This window comes from Brachycentrus maculatus, unplaced genomic scaffold (assembly GCF_059751285.1).
Source record: "Brachycentrus maculatus isolate JH-2025_06_01 unplaced genomic scaffold, ASM5975128v1 h1tg000070l, whole genome shotgun sequence".
NCBI lineage: Eukaryota > Metazoa > Arthropoda > Insecta > Trichoptera > Brachycentridae > Brachycentrus > Brachycentrus maculatus.
Window position 1 is genome coordinate 979,883 of NW_028280824.1, and position 15,118 is coordinate 995,000.

General features: G+C 34.8%; 1 protein-coding gene across 1 annotated transcript in view; it reads left to right on the top strand.

Annotated features, from left to right (window-relative positions):
• Window positions 1-2,498: 2,498 nt before the first annotated feature.
• The window catches only part of unpg (homeobox protein unplugged), a 14,740-nt gene continuing 2,120 nt past the window's right edge, over window positions 2,499-15,118 (top strand). Inside the window, exons 1-2 of the mRNA XM_088257033.1 lie at window positions 2,499-3,966; window positions 13,953-14,149. Coding sequence (XP_088113159.1) covers window positions 3,210-3,966; window positions 13,953-14,149 — 954 coding nt within the window. The 5' untranslated portion in view covers window positions 2,499-3,209. The remainder of the gene's footprint in view (window positions 3,967-13,952; window positions 14,150-15,118) is intronic.

Here is a 15,118-nt window from a genome sequence, read left to right on the forward strand (position 1 = left end):
AAATTTCAAGCCGCTTATTGAACGTTTTACTGTGCAACACATATTTTTAGGTAAAACCTGAGGGTTTTTTCTCCATTTGAAAAATATTTAGGATATTAAAAAATAATTAAACAACATCTTTTCTTCAAAATGCTAAAACAACACTTTTGCCTGTAGCGGGTAAATATTAAGTTAAAAATATGCATCTTTTCTGGGATATAGTACATTTTGTGTGCATTCTGAAAACATGCATAATTGAAAATTGACGATTTTTGATTTATGACGTTCTTGAAAGGAGTGAGCGATATAAGTGAATTTTTTCCTAATTTTCCCACACATTCAGATAATTCAATTCAAGTAGCTCCGAATATCCTAATACTCTATCCTAATTTTCTACCCGCGCGAATATCGAAGCGCCGCCGTAAAACAACGAAAATAATTTAGTATCGAGGAACAATACAAGGCAACTGTCAACACGAATAATGGTTCTATCAATTACCACCCTTAGGGGAGAGAATTAAGGGTCGTTAATCGGTAAGGGCGGATACACACCAGAAGCTCGGAGCGGCCGGATCAACTGTTTCAAACTTCAGAGCTTTCAACTTGAAATTTCAGGTCAGTTCTCATTCAAACTGTCGCCGTTGGCCATACAGTTTCAATACCAAAATCTCATTCAAACTGCCAGTCCGTTTTCGAGCAAATTTTCATCTTATTTGGAAATTTTAACAGAACAGTTACATAAATACATTTGCAATAATAAGTAACGAAAAAACAGGTATCCATTTACGAAATTTCGCATATCGCTCATATCTTTCAACAACGTCATATATCAAAAATCGTCAATTTTCAGTTGTGCATATTTTAAGAATGTCCAGAAAATGTACTAAATCCCAGCAAGAGCGGCATATTTTTAACTTAATATTTACCCGCTACAGGGCAGAAAGTGTGCATTTTGTTTTTGCATTTTGAAGAAAAGGTATTGTTTAATTATTTTTTTAAATATACTAAATATCTTTCAAATGGAGAAAAAATATTCAGGTTTTACCTAAAAAGATCTGTTGCAGGGTAAAAAGTTCAATAAGTGGCTTGATATTTATTTTTAATACATTTTATTATATTTTTAAACTTAAAAAACGATCTCCTGAAAAATCAAGTTTTTTTTATATATGGGTATGACGTTGTGGAAAGGAGTGAGCGATATGTCATTAAATATAAATACCTGAAAGAGGGACGGGAGGAAAAGGGGAAAAGGAAAAGATCAAAGATCAAGTCCAAGACAAATTATGTGAAAATTGAGACATACCACGATATGAATATAGACTTACTATGTACGCGATCGCAGTTCTGACAATGTCGAGTAGAACATATCAAAATTCCCATATTCATCGTTGACCAATTTCGATGAACGATACATATCGCTCACTCCTTTCAAGAACGTCATAAATCAAAAATTGCCAATTTTCAGTTGTGCATGTTTTCAAATGCCCAGAAAATGCACTATATCCTAGCAAAAGCATCATATTTTTGACTTAATATTTACCCGCTACAGGGCAGAAAGTGTTGTTTTTGCATTTTCAAGAAAAGGTATTGTATAATCATTTTTTAAATATACTAAATATTTTTCAAATGGAGAAAAAACCTTCAGGTTTTAACTAAAAAGATCTGTTGCACAGTAAATAGTTCAATAAGTGGCTTGATATTTATTTTTAATACGTTGTATTATATTTTTAAACGTTCTCCTAAAAAATCAAGTTTTTTTTATTTATGACGTTCTTGAAAGGAGTGAGCGATATAGGAACCTTGTTTAGCTTGTAAAATTGTTACGTTTTGGTGCGATGCAATGATTTCATATTGGTTTAACGTTAGAACAGAAGGGTATGGCGTTCTATCCTCTGTGACTACTCTGTAGTAGTAGTAATTAAAAAAAACAACTTTAAATTCATGCAACTTTTTAAATGTAATACTATCGTTTGAATCGAACTCCCTGATATTAATTGAATCGGCTTTAAATTTGTCAAATGAGATGTAGATAAAAAAAACACTTGTATACTATAACTATTAGTTTTATTTCATTTCACACGACTAGTTTCGTAAACTCTAGGTGTTTTCATCTACAGGTGATTAGTAAAACTAATTACCATACATCTATTTGAGTCTGCGGCTTATGCAACACCGCTTATCACGGCCCTACTAAGGCTTCAACTTTATGAGTATTATAGCCTATACTCACGCGTTAGTTTATTTACTCATTAGGTTTAAAGTTACTATAATTTCATGTAATTTATGAGTGAAAATTCAATACAAAAATAGAGTCATCAAAAAAATGGATGAAAAAAATCTCAATAAAGATCGCGTCGTTAAATTATCATAATGTCCCATCTCCATTTTCGTTTGTCCGTCCAATTTGTATCCGAGTACGTAGGAACCTAGGCGCGTACCGTAGGTAGGTAGGTACGGCCAACATTGTGTTCCTCCTCCATACAAATTGCCTCAGTGTGCATCTGACAGCTGAGCGGTGATGTGTGCGCGTCCCTTTACACGCTCCAAATACAAAACTGTCCCGGTTTAAAAAATTCGATTCGAAATTCGAATATCGAGTCGCGCCATTGGCCGATTTGATGAGCGTTCTCGAGTTTGACAGGCGTTTGAAATTGGAACGTTGTGAAAATAGGTACTTTATTTTTTTTTGTCTCTGGTGAAAAAGTACCTAATTACGCAAATATATTTTTAATCGGTGTACAGATGATAAAAGTGGTGATTTTAAATGAGATATTTGTATATCAGTTTTGATTATTTATCACATAGGTACTTTTTTTTGGTGCAAGAGTTTCTAATTACACAAATTGATATTTTAATTTGCTGTACGGATGACAAAAGTTGTGATTTTAAATGGAATTTATATCAGTTTTAGTTTTTTGACACATTGACTACTATAAGTCGACTTTTCGCTGTCAACCTTTAGACGACTAAACACCGATTAGTCGGTTTTTTCAAAGAAAATTCGATTAAAATAATTCAAGCAACAGCGAAATTCGATACTACAATAGGTGCAATTTTTACGTTGGTAAATTAAGTTTAAAAAGTAGTTAATTAGTTAAATAAAGTGTTAATCCAAATGTCTATTAATTTTATTGAACATAATTGAAAAACAAACAGTGAAAATATTTTAAAAAATATAAGATTTTTTATAAAGTTTTTATTATGTAACTAAGAAAATTAGATGTCTCAAAATGGATGCTGATAGTCCAGATTGTGTTGAAAACAAAAGTGTGGAATTGGGTGTGGAAGAACTTGAAGAAAAGTGCTTTTCTGAGGTCAAAATGGCTTCGCCAATACTGAATGTACCCTATACGACAGCGGTGCCTATAAAAGACTTGCAAATATCAAAAAAGTCTTCACCAAACGCCATACGAGTTCCTAAACCCTTTTCGATAGAGTCCATAATCGGAAATCTAGACAATGATCAACCAAATAAGAGGCTACAGCCAGCGAGTATAAGAAACGCGTCAGGTTTTGGGGAAGAAAGATTACACGAATCTTTGAATGAAGAGCAAGAACTAGCCAGGATCAAAGATCTAGTCAAAATGCAGCAGTACCTGAACCCTTTGAGCCAGCAGCTGTTCCACCAGCATCAGCAGAACATCCCAGCAATGAATTTCCCCCTAAATCTATATGCCAACTCCTGGTTTCATCCGTTACAAGGACTTCTAGGGTTACAACAACCAAACCAAAGCTCTGAGGATATCAACAGGAGTCCAGTTGATTTAGGCACAGCTGACGAGCGTCGAAGACGCGATTCCACTGAGGATTTCGACGAGGATTTGATGCAGAATGACGCAGATTCGTCGAGAGTGTTCTTGGATGTAGGGGACAGAGAAGACGGAAGTGTTTGTGGAAGTGACAGAGACAGTGAAAGCGGAAGTGATGTTAGCATGAGTTGCTGTAGTGCTACAGAAGCGCAGGATCTTACCAACGGAAAAACCGGAGGTAGGAAAACAGATTTTTTTATTAAAGTTTTGTACTGACATTTCTTGGTGGAACTGCATTTTATAGAATAAAATAGCAAGTCGCTCACTCCTTTCAAGAACGTCATAAATAAAAAAACTTGATTTTTCAGGAGAACGTTTTTAAAGTTATAAAATATAATACAATGTATTAAAAATAAATATCAACCCACTTATTGAATTTTTTACTTTGCAACAGATCTTTTTATGTAAAACCTGAAGGTTTTTTCTCTATTTGAAAAATATTAAGTATATTTAAAAAAAATAATTAAACAACACCCTGTAGCGGGTAAATATTAATTAAAAAATATGCCTCTTTTGCTGGGATATAGTAGATACATTTTCTGAGCATTCCGAAAACATGCACAACTGAAAATTGCCGATTTTTGATTTATGACGTTCTTGAAAGGAGTGAGCGAAGTATGTAATTTTTTCCACCAGTCTAATGATGTCGGTTACGACGAAACCCGGTTGCTGGTCAAATAAAATTCATGTATAAAAAATTACATTGTTGTTATTTTATTCTTAAACTGATTTTTCATCAGTTGATTCTATGAAAATTAGCACATAGTTTTTATTTCGAATTTTTTTTTGTGTGTACATAAGATTATAATAACGTATACGACACTATAAAAAAACGTATGTGAAAAAAACTCAACCGACAAGACACACAAGGTAGTTTGGAGGGTCTCTGTAATTTTTTAATTTTTTAATTATGTATATTTATATGATTTTTAAATGAATGCCTACTGTATATGTACCTATTTATATGTATGTATCACTCACTCCTTTCAACAACGTCATAAGTATATCAAAAAACTTGATTTTTCAGGAGAACGTTTTTAAATGAGAACAATTTTATATTTTATATTTTAGTTATTATACAGACCTGAATGATGGAAGTTAAACTTCTGAAACATGTAGTCTATAATAAAACTCAAGTGGTAAAAAACGAAGTGTTTTCTTTAATCATTGTAACGTTTTTAAAGTTATAAAATATAATACAATGTATTAAAAATAAATATCAAGCCACTTATTGAACTTTTTACTGTGTAACCGTTCTTTTTAGGTAAAACCTGAAGGTTTTTTCTCCATTTGAAAAATATTTAGTACGTTAAAAAAAATAATTAAACAATACCTTTTCTTCAAAATGCAAAAGCAACACTTTCTGCCCTGTAGCGGGTAAAAATTAAGTTAAAAATTATAAAAACTTGTCCGCCTCCGTAGTGTAATGGTCAGCACGCTCGGCAAGTCGATATAGAAATCTTTACAACATTTTTAGTATGTCCAAATACTTGTTCACAAATCTGGATTATTCAATTCAATTCAATTCAATTTATTCAACAAAAAAATAATATATACATAACAAACAATATTCAAGGCATATATATTATAAAAGTAAGCAAGAAGACTTAAAGGTGTAGAAGAATCCCGCTTCGGAAAACTCCTTCGGACACATGGAACACATCAATATCCAATGTGATATTGTTCAACATGGCGGTAGCTCTTCCTACAGGCAAGACCATCGGCAGGTCGGTCCTGTGTATAGGAATGTATCTCCAATTAGGAGTTATTTTTAAGTCTTGGCTTTTACGGGGCTAACGACCGTCATGGCCTAGTTTAAGTGATCACTTTACACACGTGTGACATTCATCAATTCTACCCATTATTGACAAACACTCCACAAATTCTTGGATCTTCTAATTTTATTGATTAATTTCGAAACAAACTGTTTGAATTAACTAGAATATCACTGGAGACGTCTATGATGAGATGAGAGAAGCTTTTTATTGAGCAGAAACTCTTTTATTTGTATGTGAGGTCCGAAACCTGGATTATATTCACATAACATGAGAAACGCTAGAAAATATCCTATTTTTGATTCAAATTTAAGTTTAATTTAATTTAATTTAAATTCAAGGGATTCAAATTGCAAAAACTTATGTTCTGTTTTATGTCCAAAAAAAGAAATAAAATATCTAGGTGTTATAATAGACCAACATTTGAAATTCTATAGTCACATTAATGAACTAGTAAAACGAATAAGAAAATGCATATATTATATATTCATTAGAATCCGAAACATACTGACCATCGACAACCTAAAAAGAGTTTACTATGCTATCGTACACTCACTACTACAGTATGGCATTATTGCATGGGGAGGCTCATACAACAACATACTGAACTCTGTGAAAATAGTACAGAAAACCATAATTAAAAGTCATCTTGAAAAAAAAAACATATTTCCAACAAAATTATTAATTAAAAAATTTCAATTCCCAAATATAGAATCCATTTATAAAAAAACCGCAGTTTTTCAAATACTAAAGGGTGACAACTATTTAAATTTAACAAAGAATTTATCATCGAGATTCTCAAACGATTTTTCTACTCCAAAATGCAACACCAAGCAATTTCAGCAAAACTTCAAATATTTGGTAATCAAACATTTCAATAAACTCCCTAAAGAAATAAAAAAATGGATGATATAAAAATCCTTAAGAAAAAATTAAAGCTCCATACATTTAAATCTTTAAAAAAAATATATAAAAAAACTATTATATCTTTTATTACATAACATTAAACCACGAGTGCAAGTCCCTTTCCAAGCACAAGAGCACAGACTCTTTTATGGAGAGGCATAGCGAATCGAAATATAAAAGTTCTCCATATGTATAAATGATTCAAATGTTATTATGTTATAAATAAAAATGTAAAAATATTAAATGAATAAAAAAAAAAAAAATTTGATCAGTAAATAAAAAATTAAACTAATTTGGGGATAATCTAGTTTTGTGAACAAGTATTTGGACACACTCAAAATGTTGTAACCTAATTTAGTATTAAACTTATCTTTAATATAACTTTTTTTTTGTTTATTCTATAAAAAAACTCCTTTCAAGAACGTCATATATCAAAAATCGTTAATTTTCAGTTGCGCATGTTTTCGGAATGTCCAGAAAATGTACTATATCCCAGTAAAAGCGACATATTTTTAACTTAATATTTACCCGCTACAGGGCAGAAAGTGTAGTTCTTGCATTTTGATGAAAAGGTATTGTTTAATTATTTTTTAAATATACTTAATATTTTTCAAATGGAGAAAAAACCTTCAAGTTTTACCTTACAAGATCTGTTGCACAGTAAAAAGTTCAATAAGTGGCTTGATATTTATTTTGAATACATTCTATTATATTTTTAAACTTTAAAAACGATCTCCTGAAAAATCAAGTTTTTTTGATATATGACGTTGTTGAAAGGAGTGAGAACCTTAGAGACTTACGAACTTCACCCCTTGATAATATAAAGATAAAATAAATATGTATATAAAAACGCAATTTACTAAAAAAAAACTGGCGTAAACTCATTCCAAATGGACCTCTTTAGCACCTATAAACCAAAACATTTGTCCTATCTAGCGATTCTCGAAAATTCCTAAAATATCCTAAGTCTTTTGAACATAGGACCCTTTCCTTCCAACACACAATACAAGTCACCCCTCGCCATGAATGCAGAATCCAATAAAACCCGTCGAAAATTGCTCAATTTCGGCGCTTTGCCCGGATTGTGGCCTAGTGGGTGTGTCGGAGAACGCTGCGCGGGTCAAGGGGTCGAATCCCGGCGGATCTATTCCTCTGGAGAGGGGGAGAGGGCCCATGTACTAAATTGGTTCCGGATCTTTAGAGCTTACTCTTCACAAATCGTTAATGTACCCTCAAATCGATGGGACTCTATTATGTGCTCTCCATGACTGCTTTTTTACTGCCAACACAACGAAATGAATCAAGAATCAGCTTTGCAAGACATTTAAATATATATATATATATATGGATATATCGTAGTCATAAAGGAGAAAGTGACCAAGTGCATTTTATTTAAAAACGTGATCATTGACTATTTGATATCTTACTAGCTTAATATTGCCCTGAAAAAATCCCAAAGGATTTTAAACTTGGAAGTATAAGATATTGACTTGTTAAAAATGACTAACTGCATTTATGTTTATTTTATAGCCTAGCAAAAGTGACTTAAATGGCCCTCCTGAACATTTTACGTTTTGTTAGTTGGTCACTTTCTCCTGTACGACTACGATATTTATATTAACTCCCCTGGGTATCGATCCTGGGACCTCCAGCATGGTAGCCGAATGCGCCAACCGCTAAATTGTGGAGATATATCTACAATATATTGATATATTTCTGACTGAGAGGAAAGCACGTCTAGGAATTATATTACACACTCCATTAGATAATCGGATATCGTTTTTGTATGGTAATACAATCGTCTGAAACATGATAAATCATTTAAATGCAGTAAAATGGCGATTATTCATTCAAGCATCGATTATTCGATTTCAAAATAACAACATTAAAATGAAACCAGCCCTTATGTATGGACGTGAAGCATGGGGTTGGCATTTAAAAAAATATCTTATACATTTTCCACGTCATGTCATGTCCATGTCAGCTTTGCCAATGCCAATTTTCAGAATTCCCCTAAAATCTAGGTCAATTTCCCCAAATTGGGGAAAAATAAAGTCCCGATATCCTTCAAATTCCCACATATTGGCTCCAGAGTATCTTAAGGAGCTGTGTATTCCAGATGAATTGGTTGATAGACGTCTCACGCTTCGATCGGCTACAACATCTGCAATGGGCAAAGTGATCTTACCAGCTCGCAACCAACGCACTATATTTGGCGAGCGTGCCTTTGCTTTTGCAGGACCGACGGCGTGGAATGCTCTTCCACCAATGGTTAGAAATAGTGAGAGTGAGATGATCTTTAGAAAAAGACTAAAAACACATTTGTTTGCTAAATCATTTCCACCCTAATATTTTCCCCAATTCGTTCACAGTGAAGCGCCCTTGAGGTATTTTTTTACGAAAATTGCGCTATATAAGTTATCCAAATTTATTAGTTATTATTATTATAACTTTCCCATAGAAATAAACAAGTTTTCATAAAAATCGATTGCCCTTTTTTTTCATTTAAATATTAACGCCCTAATTAGACTTTTACATAAAATACATAGTAATTAAAAATACATTTGATAGGTAATAAAATAAAATATGTAGGAAAGAACATATAGCTCACTCCTTTCAAGAACGTCCTGAATAAAAAATCGTCAATTTTCAGTTGTGCTTGTTTTCGGAGTGCCCAGAAAATGTACTATATCCCAGCAAAAGCGGCATATTTTTAACTTAATATTTACCCGCTACAGGGCAGAAAGTGTTGTTTTTGCACTTTGAAAAAAAGGTATTGTTTAATTGTTTTTTTAAATATCCTAAATATTTTTCAAATGTAGAAAAAAACCTTCAAGTTTTACCTAAAAAGATCTGTTGCACAGTAAAAAGTTCGATAAGCGGCTTGATATTTATTTTTAATGGATTATATTATATTTTTAAACATTAAAAACGTTCTTCTGAAAAATTAAGTTTTTCAAGACTCATCAAGAAGAAGAAGAATATGGAAGTCTGGGCATTTACGGGGCTGACGACCGTGATAGGCTGGTTTAAGTGATCACTTTACACAGGTGTAACATTCACCAATTCTACCCATTATTGACAACCACTCTACTCAAATTCTTGGAAGTTCTATATATATGACCCAATTTAGAAACCTTGTTCTTGAATCACTAGAACTTCTCTATAAACATCTATTGGTGAGATGAAAAGAAGCTTTTTATTGAGCAGAAACTCTTATTATCACAGTTAAAATGTTTGTACTAAAATTTACATAATTTCCCTTTAAAAGTTGTAAGGGAAAAGTTTAAATAAATAAAATATCTACATTTTTTTCTTTAGAGGTTATGTAGACTGAATGCAGATCTCTCAGAAGAATGTGCGACAAAACGATGTATGATAGATGAGAAGACAAATTTATGAGGCGAATGTAATTGGAAAAAGGAGCAGAGGAAGACCGAGAAAAGCATGGCACGATCAAGTATGCCAAATACTTGAAAGTGATCAGGTTAGGAGTCGAAACAATCGGCGGATATGTATGAGGAGATGCATGAACGTGGAGAGGCGAAGAATGTTTGCAAGGACAGAGTGGTGTGGCATTCTATTCTCTCTGCCTACCCCTGCGGGGAAGCGGCGTGATGGTTAATTTTTTAGAGGTCATAAAGGAAAGCAAGAAGCTCTCTCGACCGGACGTCATTCCTCAGCCGAGGGTGAATTTGTGAATCTGTTAGGATTTTTTATCCAGCGCAGAATGGAGCTGACGACGCTGAAATCAACCCCTAAAAAGCTGCCGACACGCCCCCGGCCGATTTCCCTTAATCAAGTCCTGCGCCCTGCCAACCTTAGAAGTACCAACTACGTACTGCGTTTATTTATTTATTTAAAGAAGACCATCGAATGCGCCACATTTGGGATTCGGGGAGTGGTCGCAATGCAAGAAAAAAACTAACTGTATTCATCAGTTCAATATCTCATCCAAATTGTCTAAGTTGACCATAAGTTTCAATGCCAAAATCTTAAGCTTCAATGCCACTTATTGGTTTTAATTAACTAACTAACCATCACGCCGCTTCCCCGCAGGGGTAGGCAGAGAGAATAGAGCGCCACACCACTATGTCCTTGCAAACATTCTTCGCCTCTTCCACGTTCATGCATCTCCTCATACATACCCGCCGATTGTTACGACTCCTAACCTGACCACTTTCAAGTATTTGGCATACCTGATCGTGCCATGTTTTTCTCGGTCTTCCTCTGCTTCTTTACCCGCTATCATTCGCCTCATAAATTTGTTTTACCGTTCTTTCCTCACTCATTCGTTCCACATGTCCAAACCATCTCAACACACCTTTCTTAATTTTATCGATAATGTTTATCTCAGCTTTGCATTCCTTCCTTATTTCACTATTCGTACATCTATCATACAATGCAAGAAAGGAATGGAATATCAGAAAATACAGAAAAATACGGATGTACAGTCAGATAAAAAATTACAATCTGCGTTTTTATCTCAATGAAATGATTCGGTTAACAATAATAACTTCCAAATTATACCATTAGTTAGTTGGTTAGTTGATTATTTTTACTATAGTACTACGTGTTTACTATAGTACTAGTATGGGGTAAGCAGTAAACTTATCCAAGGCATAGCATCCTTGTACGAGGATAGCACTGCATGCATAAGGGTAAGTGGTTCATTTTCATCCTGGCTTAGCATCTCTAAAGGTGTTAAGCAGGGATGTGTAATGTCACCGTGGCTGTTTAACCTATACATGGATAATTGCATGAAAGAACTGAAAGATTTAAATGTTGGAGCCAGAATGAATAATTTGACTGTCTGTTGCCTTTTGTATGCTGACGATGCTGTTCTTCTTGCCGATAGCAGAGAAGACCTGCAGGCGTTGGTGACAAAAGTGTATAATGTGTGCAAGGAAAGTGACTTATTGATGAATGTTAGCAAATCCAAGATTATGGTTTTTGAAAGAGAAGAATGCAGATCTGAATGTGAAATATTGGTAAACGGAGAGATTTTGGAACAGGTAGATGATTTCGTGTATTTGGGTAGTATGTTTTCTAGGGATGGAAAGATTGATAAAGACTCAGAAAGGAGAGTGAATGCTGGGAACAAATTTAATGGTGCACTGAAATCAGTTATAGCAAATAAAAACCTATCAGCGGAAGCTAAACTGGCAGTGCACAACGGAGTCCTGGTTCCAACTCTAATGTATGGAAGCGAAGCATGGAGTTGGCAAAAGAAGGATGAAAGCAGACTGAATGCAGTCGAATTGCGATCCCTCAGACGAATGTGCGACAAAACGATGTATGATAGATGTACGAATAGTGAAATAAGGAAGGAATGCAAAGCTGAGATAAGCATTATCGATAAAATTACGAAAGGTGTGTTGAGATGGTTTGGACATGTAGAACGAATGAGTGAGGAAAAAACGGTAAAACAAATTTATGAGGCGAATGTTAGCGGGAAAAGAAGCAGAGGAAGACCGGGAAAAACATGGCACGATCAGGTATGCCAAATACTTGAAAGTGGTCAGGTTAGGAGTCGTAACAATCGGCGGGTATGTATGAGGAGATGCATGAATGTAGAAGAGACATTCTGGCCCGTATGATTCTAGTAGGCAGCTCCGTGGGCCACAATGTCTGGCCCGGCGCAGGTATAACTTTAATCACTGATTTCTCTAACACCCAAGTAAATTCTTCTTCTAACATAGATTTATATTATCCACTGACACTTCGTGATGGAATTGCATTTTAATATATTATTAGATTAAAACCAATATTTTTAGCTTTTCCACATTATTTTTATTTGACCAGCGACCGGGTTTCGTCGTTACTGACATCATCAGACTCTTCTTCTAACCCTTATCCGCACCCAATGGTGCATAGGGCACTGCATCGTATTGACGCAGTGTTATATCGATCATTAACACACGAAGGAAATGTGATCAGCCCTCCGCTTCAGGTACCAGTCCAGGGTTATATTGAATAAACATTACAGTGAAAAAATCACTTGACTATTTATTTGACCCCCCTGGGAATCGAACCCGGGACCTCCAGTACAGTGGCCGAGCGTAATGACCATTACACTGCGGAGAAGGAAAAAACTACTAAAAAATATTTCAGATAAATACAGTTAATCTTGATTAACATGGTCATACGAATTGCCAGACAGAGTGTCCCAAAATTAAGGAACCAAAATATTTATTTTAATAAACATTTTCTTTTGAAAAATTCGCCTTAAAAAAAACTTATTTTCGTATGTTGGCAATGAATGACGTCACAGAAATGATGGACTTATTTTAATGTTGGTGTCATTGCTAAATTATTGACGGCTCTATTTGTTGATGTCTATGCTCCACCCTCCCACCCCCTCCTCCCCTCATATTAGTATAACACAAATGGTAGTGTAGTGGTAAACAAACAATCCACACTACTACTATTACAGCTCTATAAACCATAGACAATAAACCGTATGACGTCATAAAACTTTCGATGACGTATGCGAACGCACGTTTTTCGTTTTATTCAAATATCTAAAGTTCAAACCTTCATATCTCCCTTAGTTCTCTACAGATTTCAATAAGAATGTTACCGATAGTCTTGTGATTTTTCATTTTAATTTATTAGCCAATTATCACACATCGTGATATTTATCCATTAGAGATAATCCAGATTTGTGGACAAGTATTTGGACATACTCAAAATGTTGTACAAAAAAACCCAGCGGTTGCTAAAAGAGGGGTAACTGTTAAATGGTATATTTTAATTATTCAAAGTACTTGCCCTCGATAATTTGTAGATACGGCTTAGTAGGGTGTATTTAACGATAGGGATACAATATGTAAGTAAACATATCGTCTTTTAATATGATATTACATATTTTGGCATTTTTGTATGTTTATTTATTATTTATTGAACGGCTAAAGCCTTTTACATGATTAAAACATCCAAAAAAACACTAATATAGAAGCAAAAAGTCTGAAACATAAAAGAAAATTAAATTAACCCATTATAACACATCGTGAAATTTATCCATTGTTAATAAAAAAAAAACTGTCCACCTCCGTAGTGTAATGGTCAGCACGCTCGGCTACCGTTCTGGAGGTCCCGGGTTCGATTCCCAAGGGGGGTAAAATAAATATAAGTGATTTTTTCACTGTAATATTTATTCAATATTATTACTCTGGACTGGTACCTGAAGCGGAGGGCTGATCACCTTTCCTTCATGTGTAAACGATCAAGATAACACTGCGTTTATATGACGCAGTGCCCTATGCATCGTTGGGGTGCGGATAAGGGTTTTATTATTATTAAATAAAAAAAAAACAACAGTTTTCAGAGAATTAAACCTTAATGTTTTTATTATGAAAATCTATGACAATTATGAAACAAAATACTGGCCAAATGCTCGCCACGGCTTCGGGGACACATCTCTTTGCAATGATCCATATGTTCAATGTCGCTGAAGCATAATTGAGGTCCTTGTGTCCAGGTGATGGCAACGACTCATCGTCCGAGTGCGGTCTGGCTGCCAACCAGGGCTCGGCGTCGGCCAGATCCCGAAGGAGGAGGACTGCCTTCACCAGCGAGCAGCTGCTGGAGCTGGAAAGGGAGTTCCACGCCAAGAAGTACCTCAGCCTCACGGAGAGGAGTCAGATAGCTTCAGCACTCAAGCTGAGCGAAGTGCAGGTAAAGAAACTTAGTTAAATATGTTTTGAATATTGATTTGGCAGTGCACAACGGGTTCCTGGTTCCAACTCTAATGTATGGAAGTGAAACATGGAGTTGGCAAAAGAAGGATGAAAGTAGACTGAATGCAGTCGAAATGCGATCTCTCAGAAGAATGTGTAACAAAACGATGTATGATAGATGTGCGAATAGTGAAATAAGGAAGGAATGCAAAGCTGAGATAAGCATTATCGATAAAATTAAGAAAAGTGTGTTGAGATGGTTTGGACATGTAGAACGAATGAGTGAGGAAAGAACGGTAAAACAAATTTATGAGGCGAATGTTAGCGGGAAAAGAAGCAGAGGAAGACCGAGAAAAACATGGCACGATCAGGTATGCCAAATACTTGAAAGTGGTCAGGTTAGGAGTCGTAACAATCGGCGGGTATGTATGAGGAGATGCATGAACGTGGAAGAGGCGAAGAATGTTTGCAAGGACAGAGTGGTGTGGCGCTCTATTCTCTCTGCCTAACCCTGCGGGGAAGCGGCGTGATGGTTAGTTAGTTAGTTAGTTAGTTTTGAATATTGAAAGCATTAACTTTGTGGACCATATTGATATATTATTTCGAGAAATAAAAATACTTTGTGTTTTGATCCACTCACATTTTTACTAACCAACTAGTTTCGGCAACAACATGTTGCCCTCTTCAGGGTTTAATTTAGTCAGTCAAGTAATTTAGTCAGTCATAAATTAAACCCTGAACGGACCATTACACTACGGAGGCGGATATGATAAAAAATAAAAAGTACCATATTTTTTAAAAGTTCAGAGCCATATACTGATACAAGCTCAGTTATTTAATGACTGAAAATGAAGCGACTATGAAAAAGAAGACTTGAAAGCTGTCCCATTGCATGCCCAGATATGATACAGAAGCATCTAGGCTTCCTGACAGATCTGCTCTTGCAAAGCAATTTAAAAAAAAACTA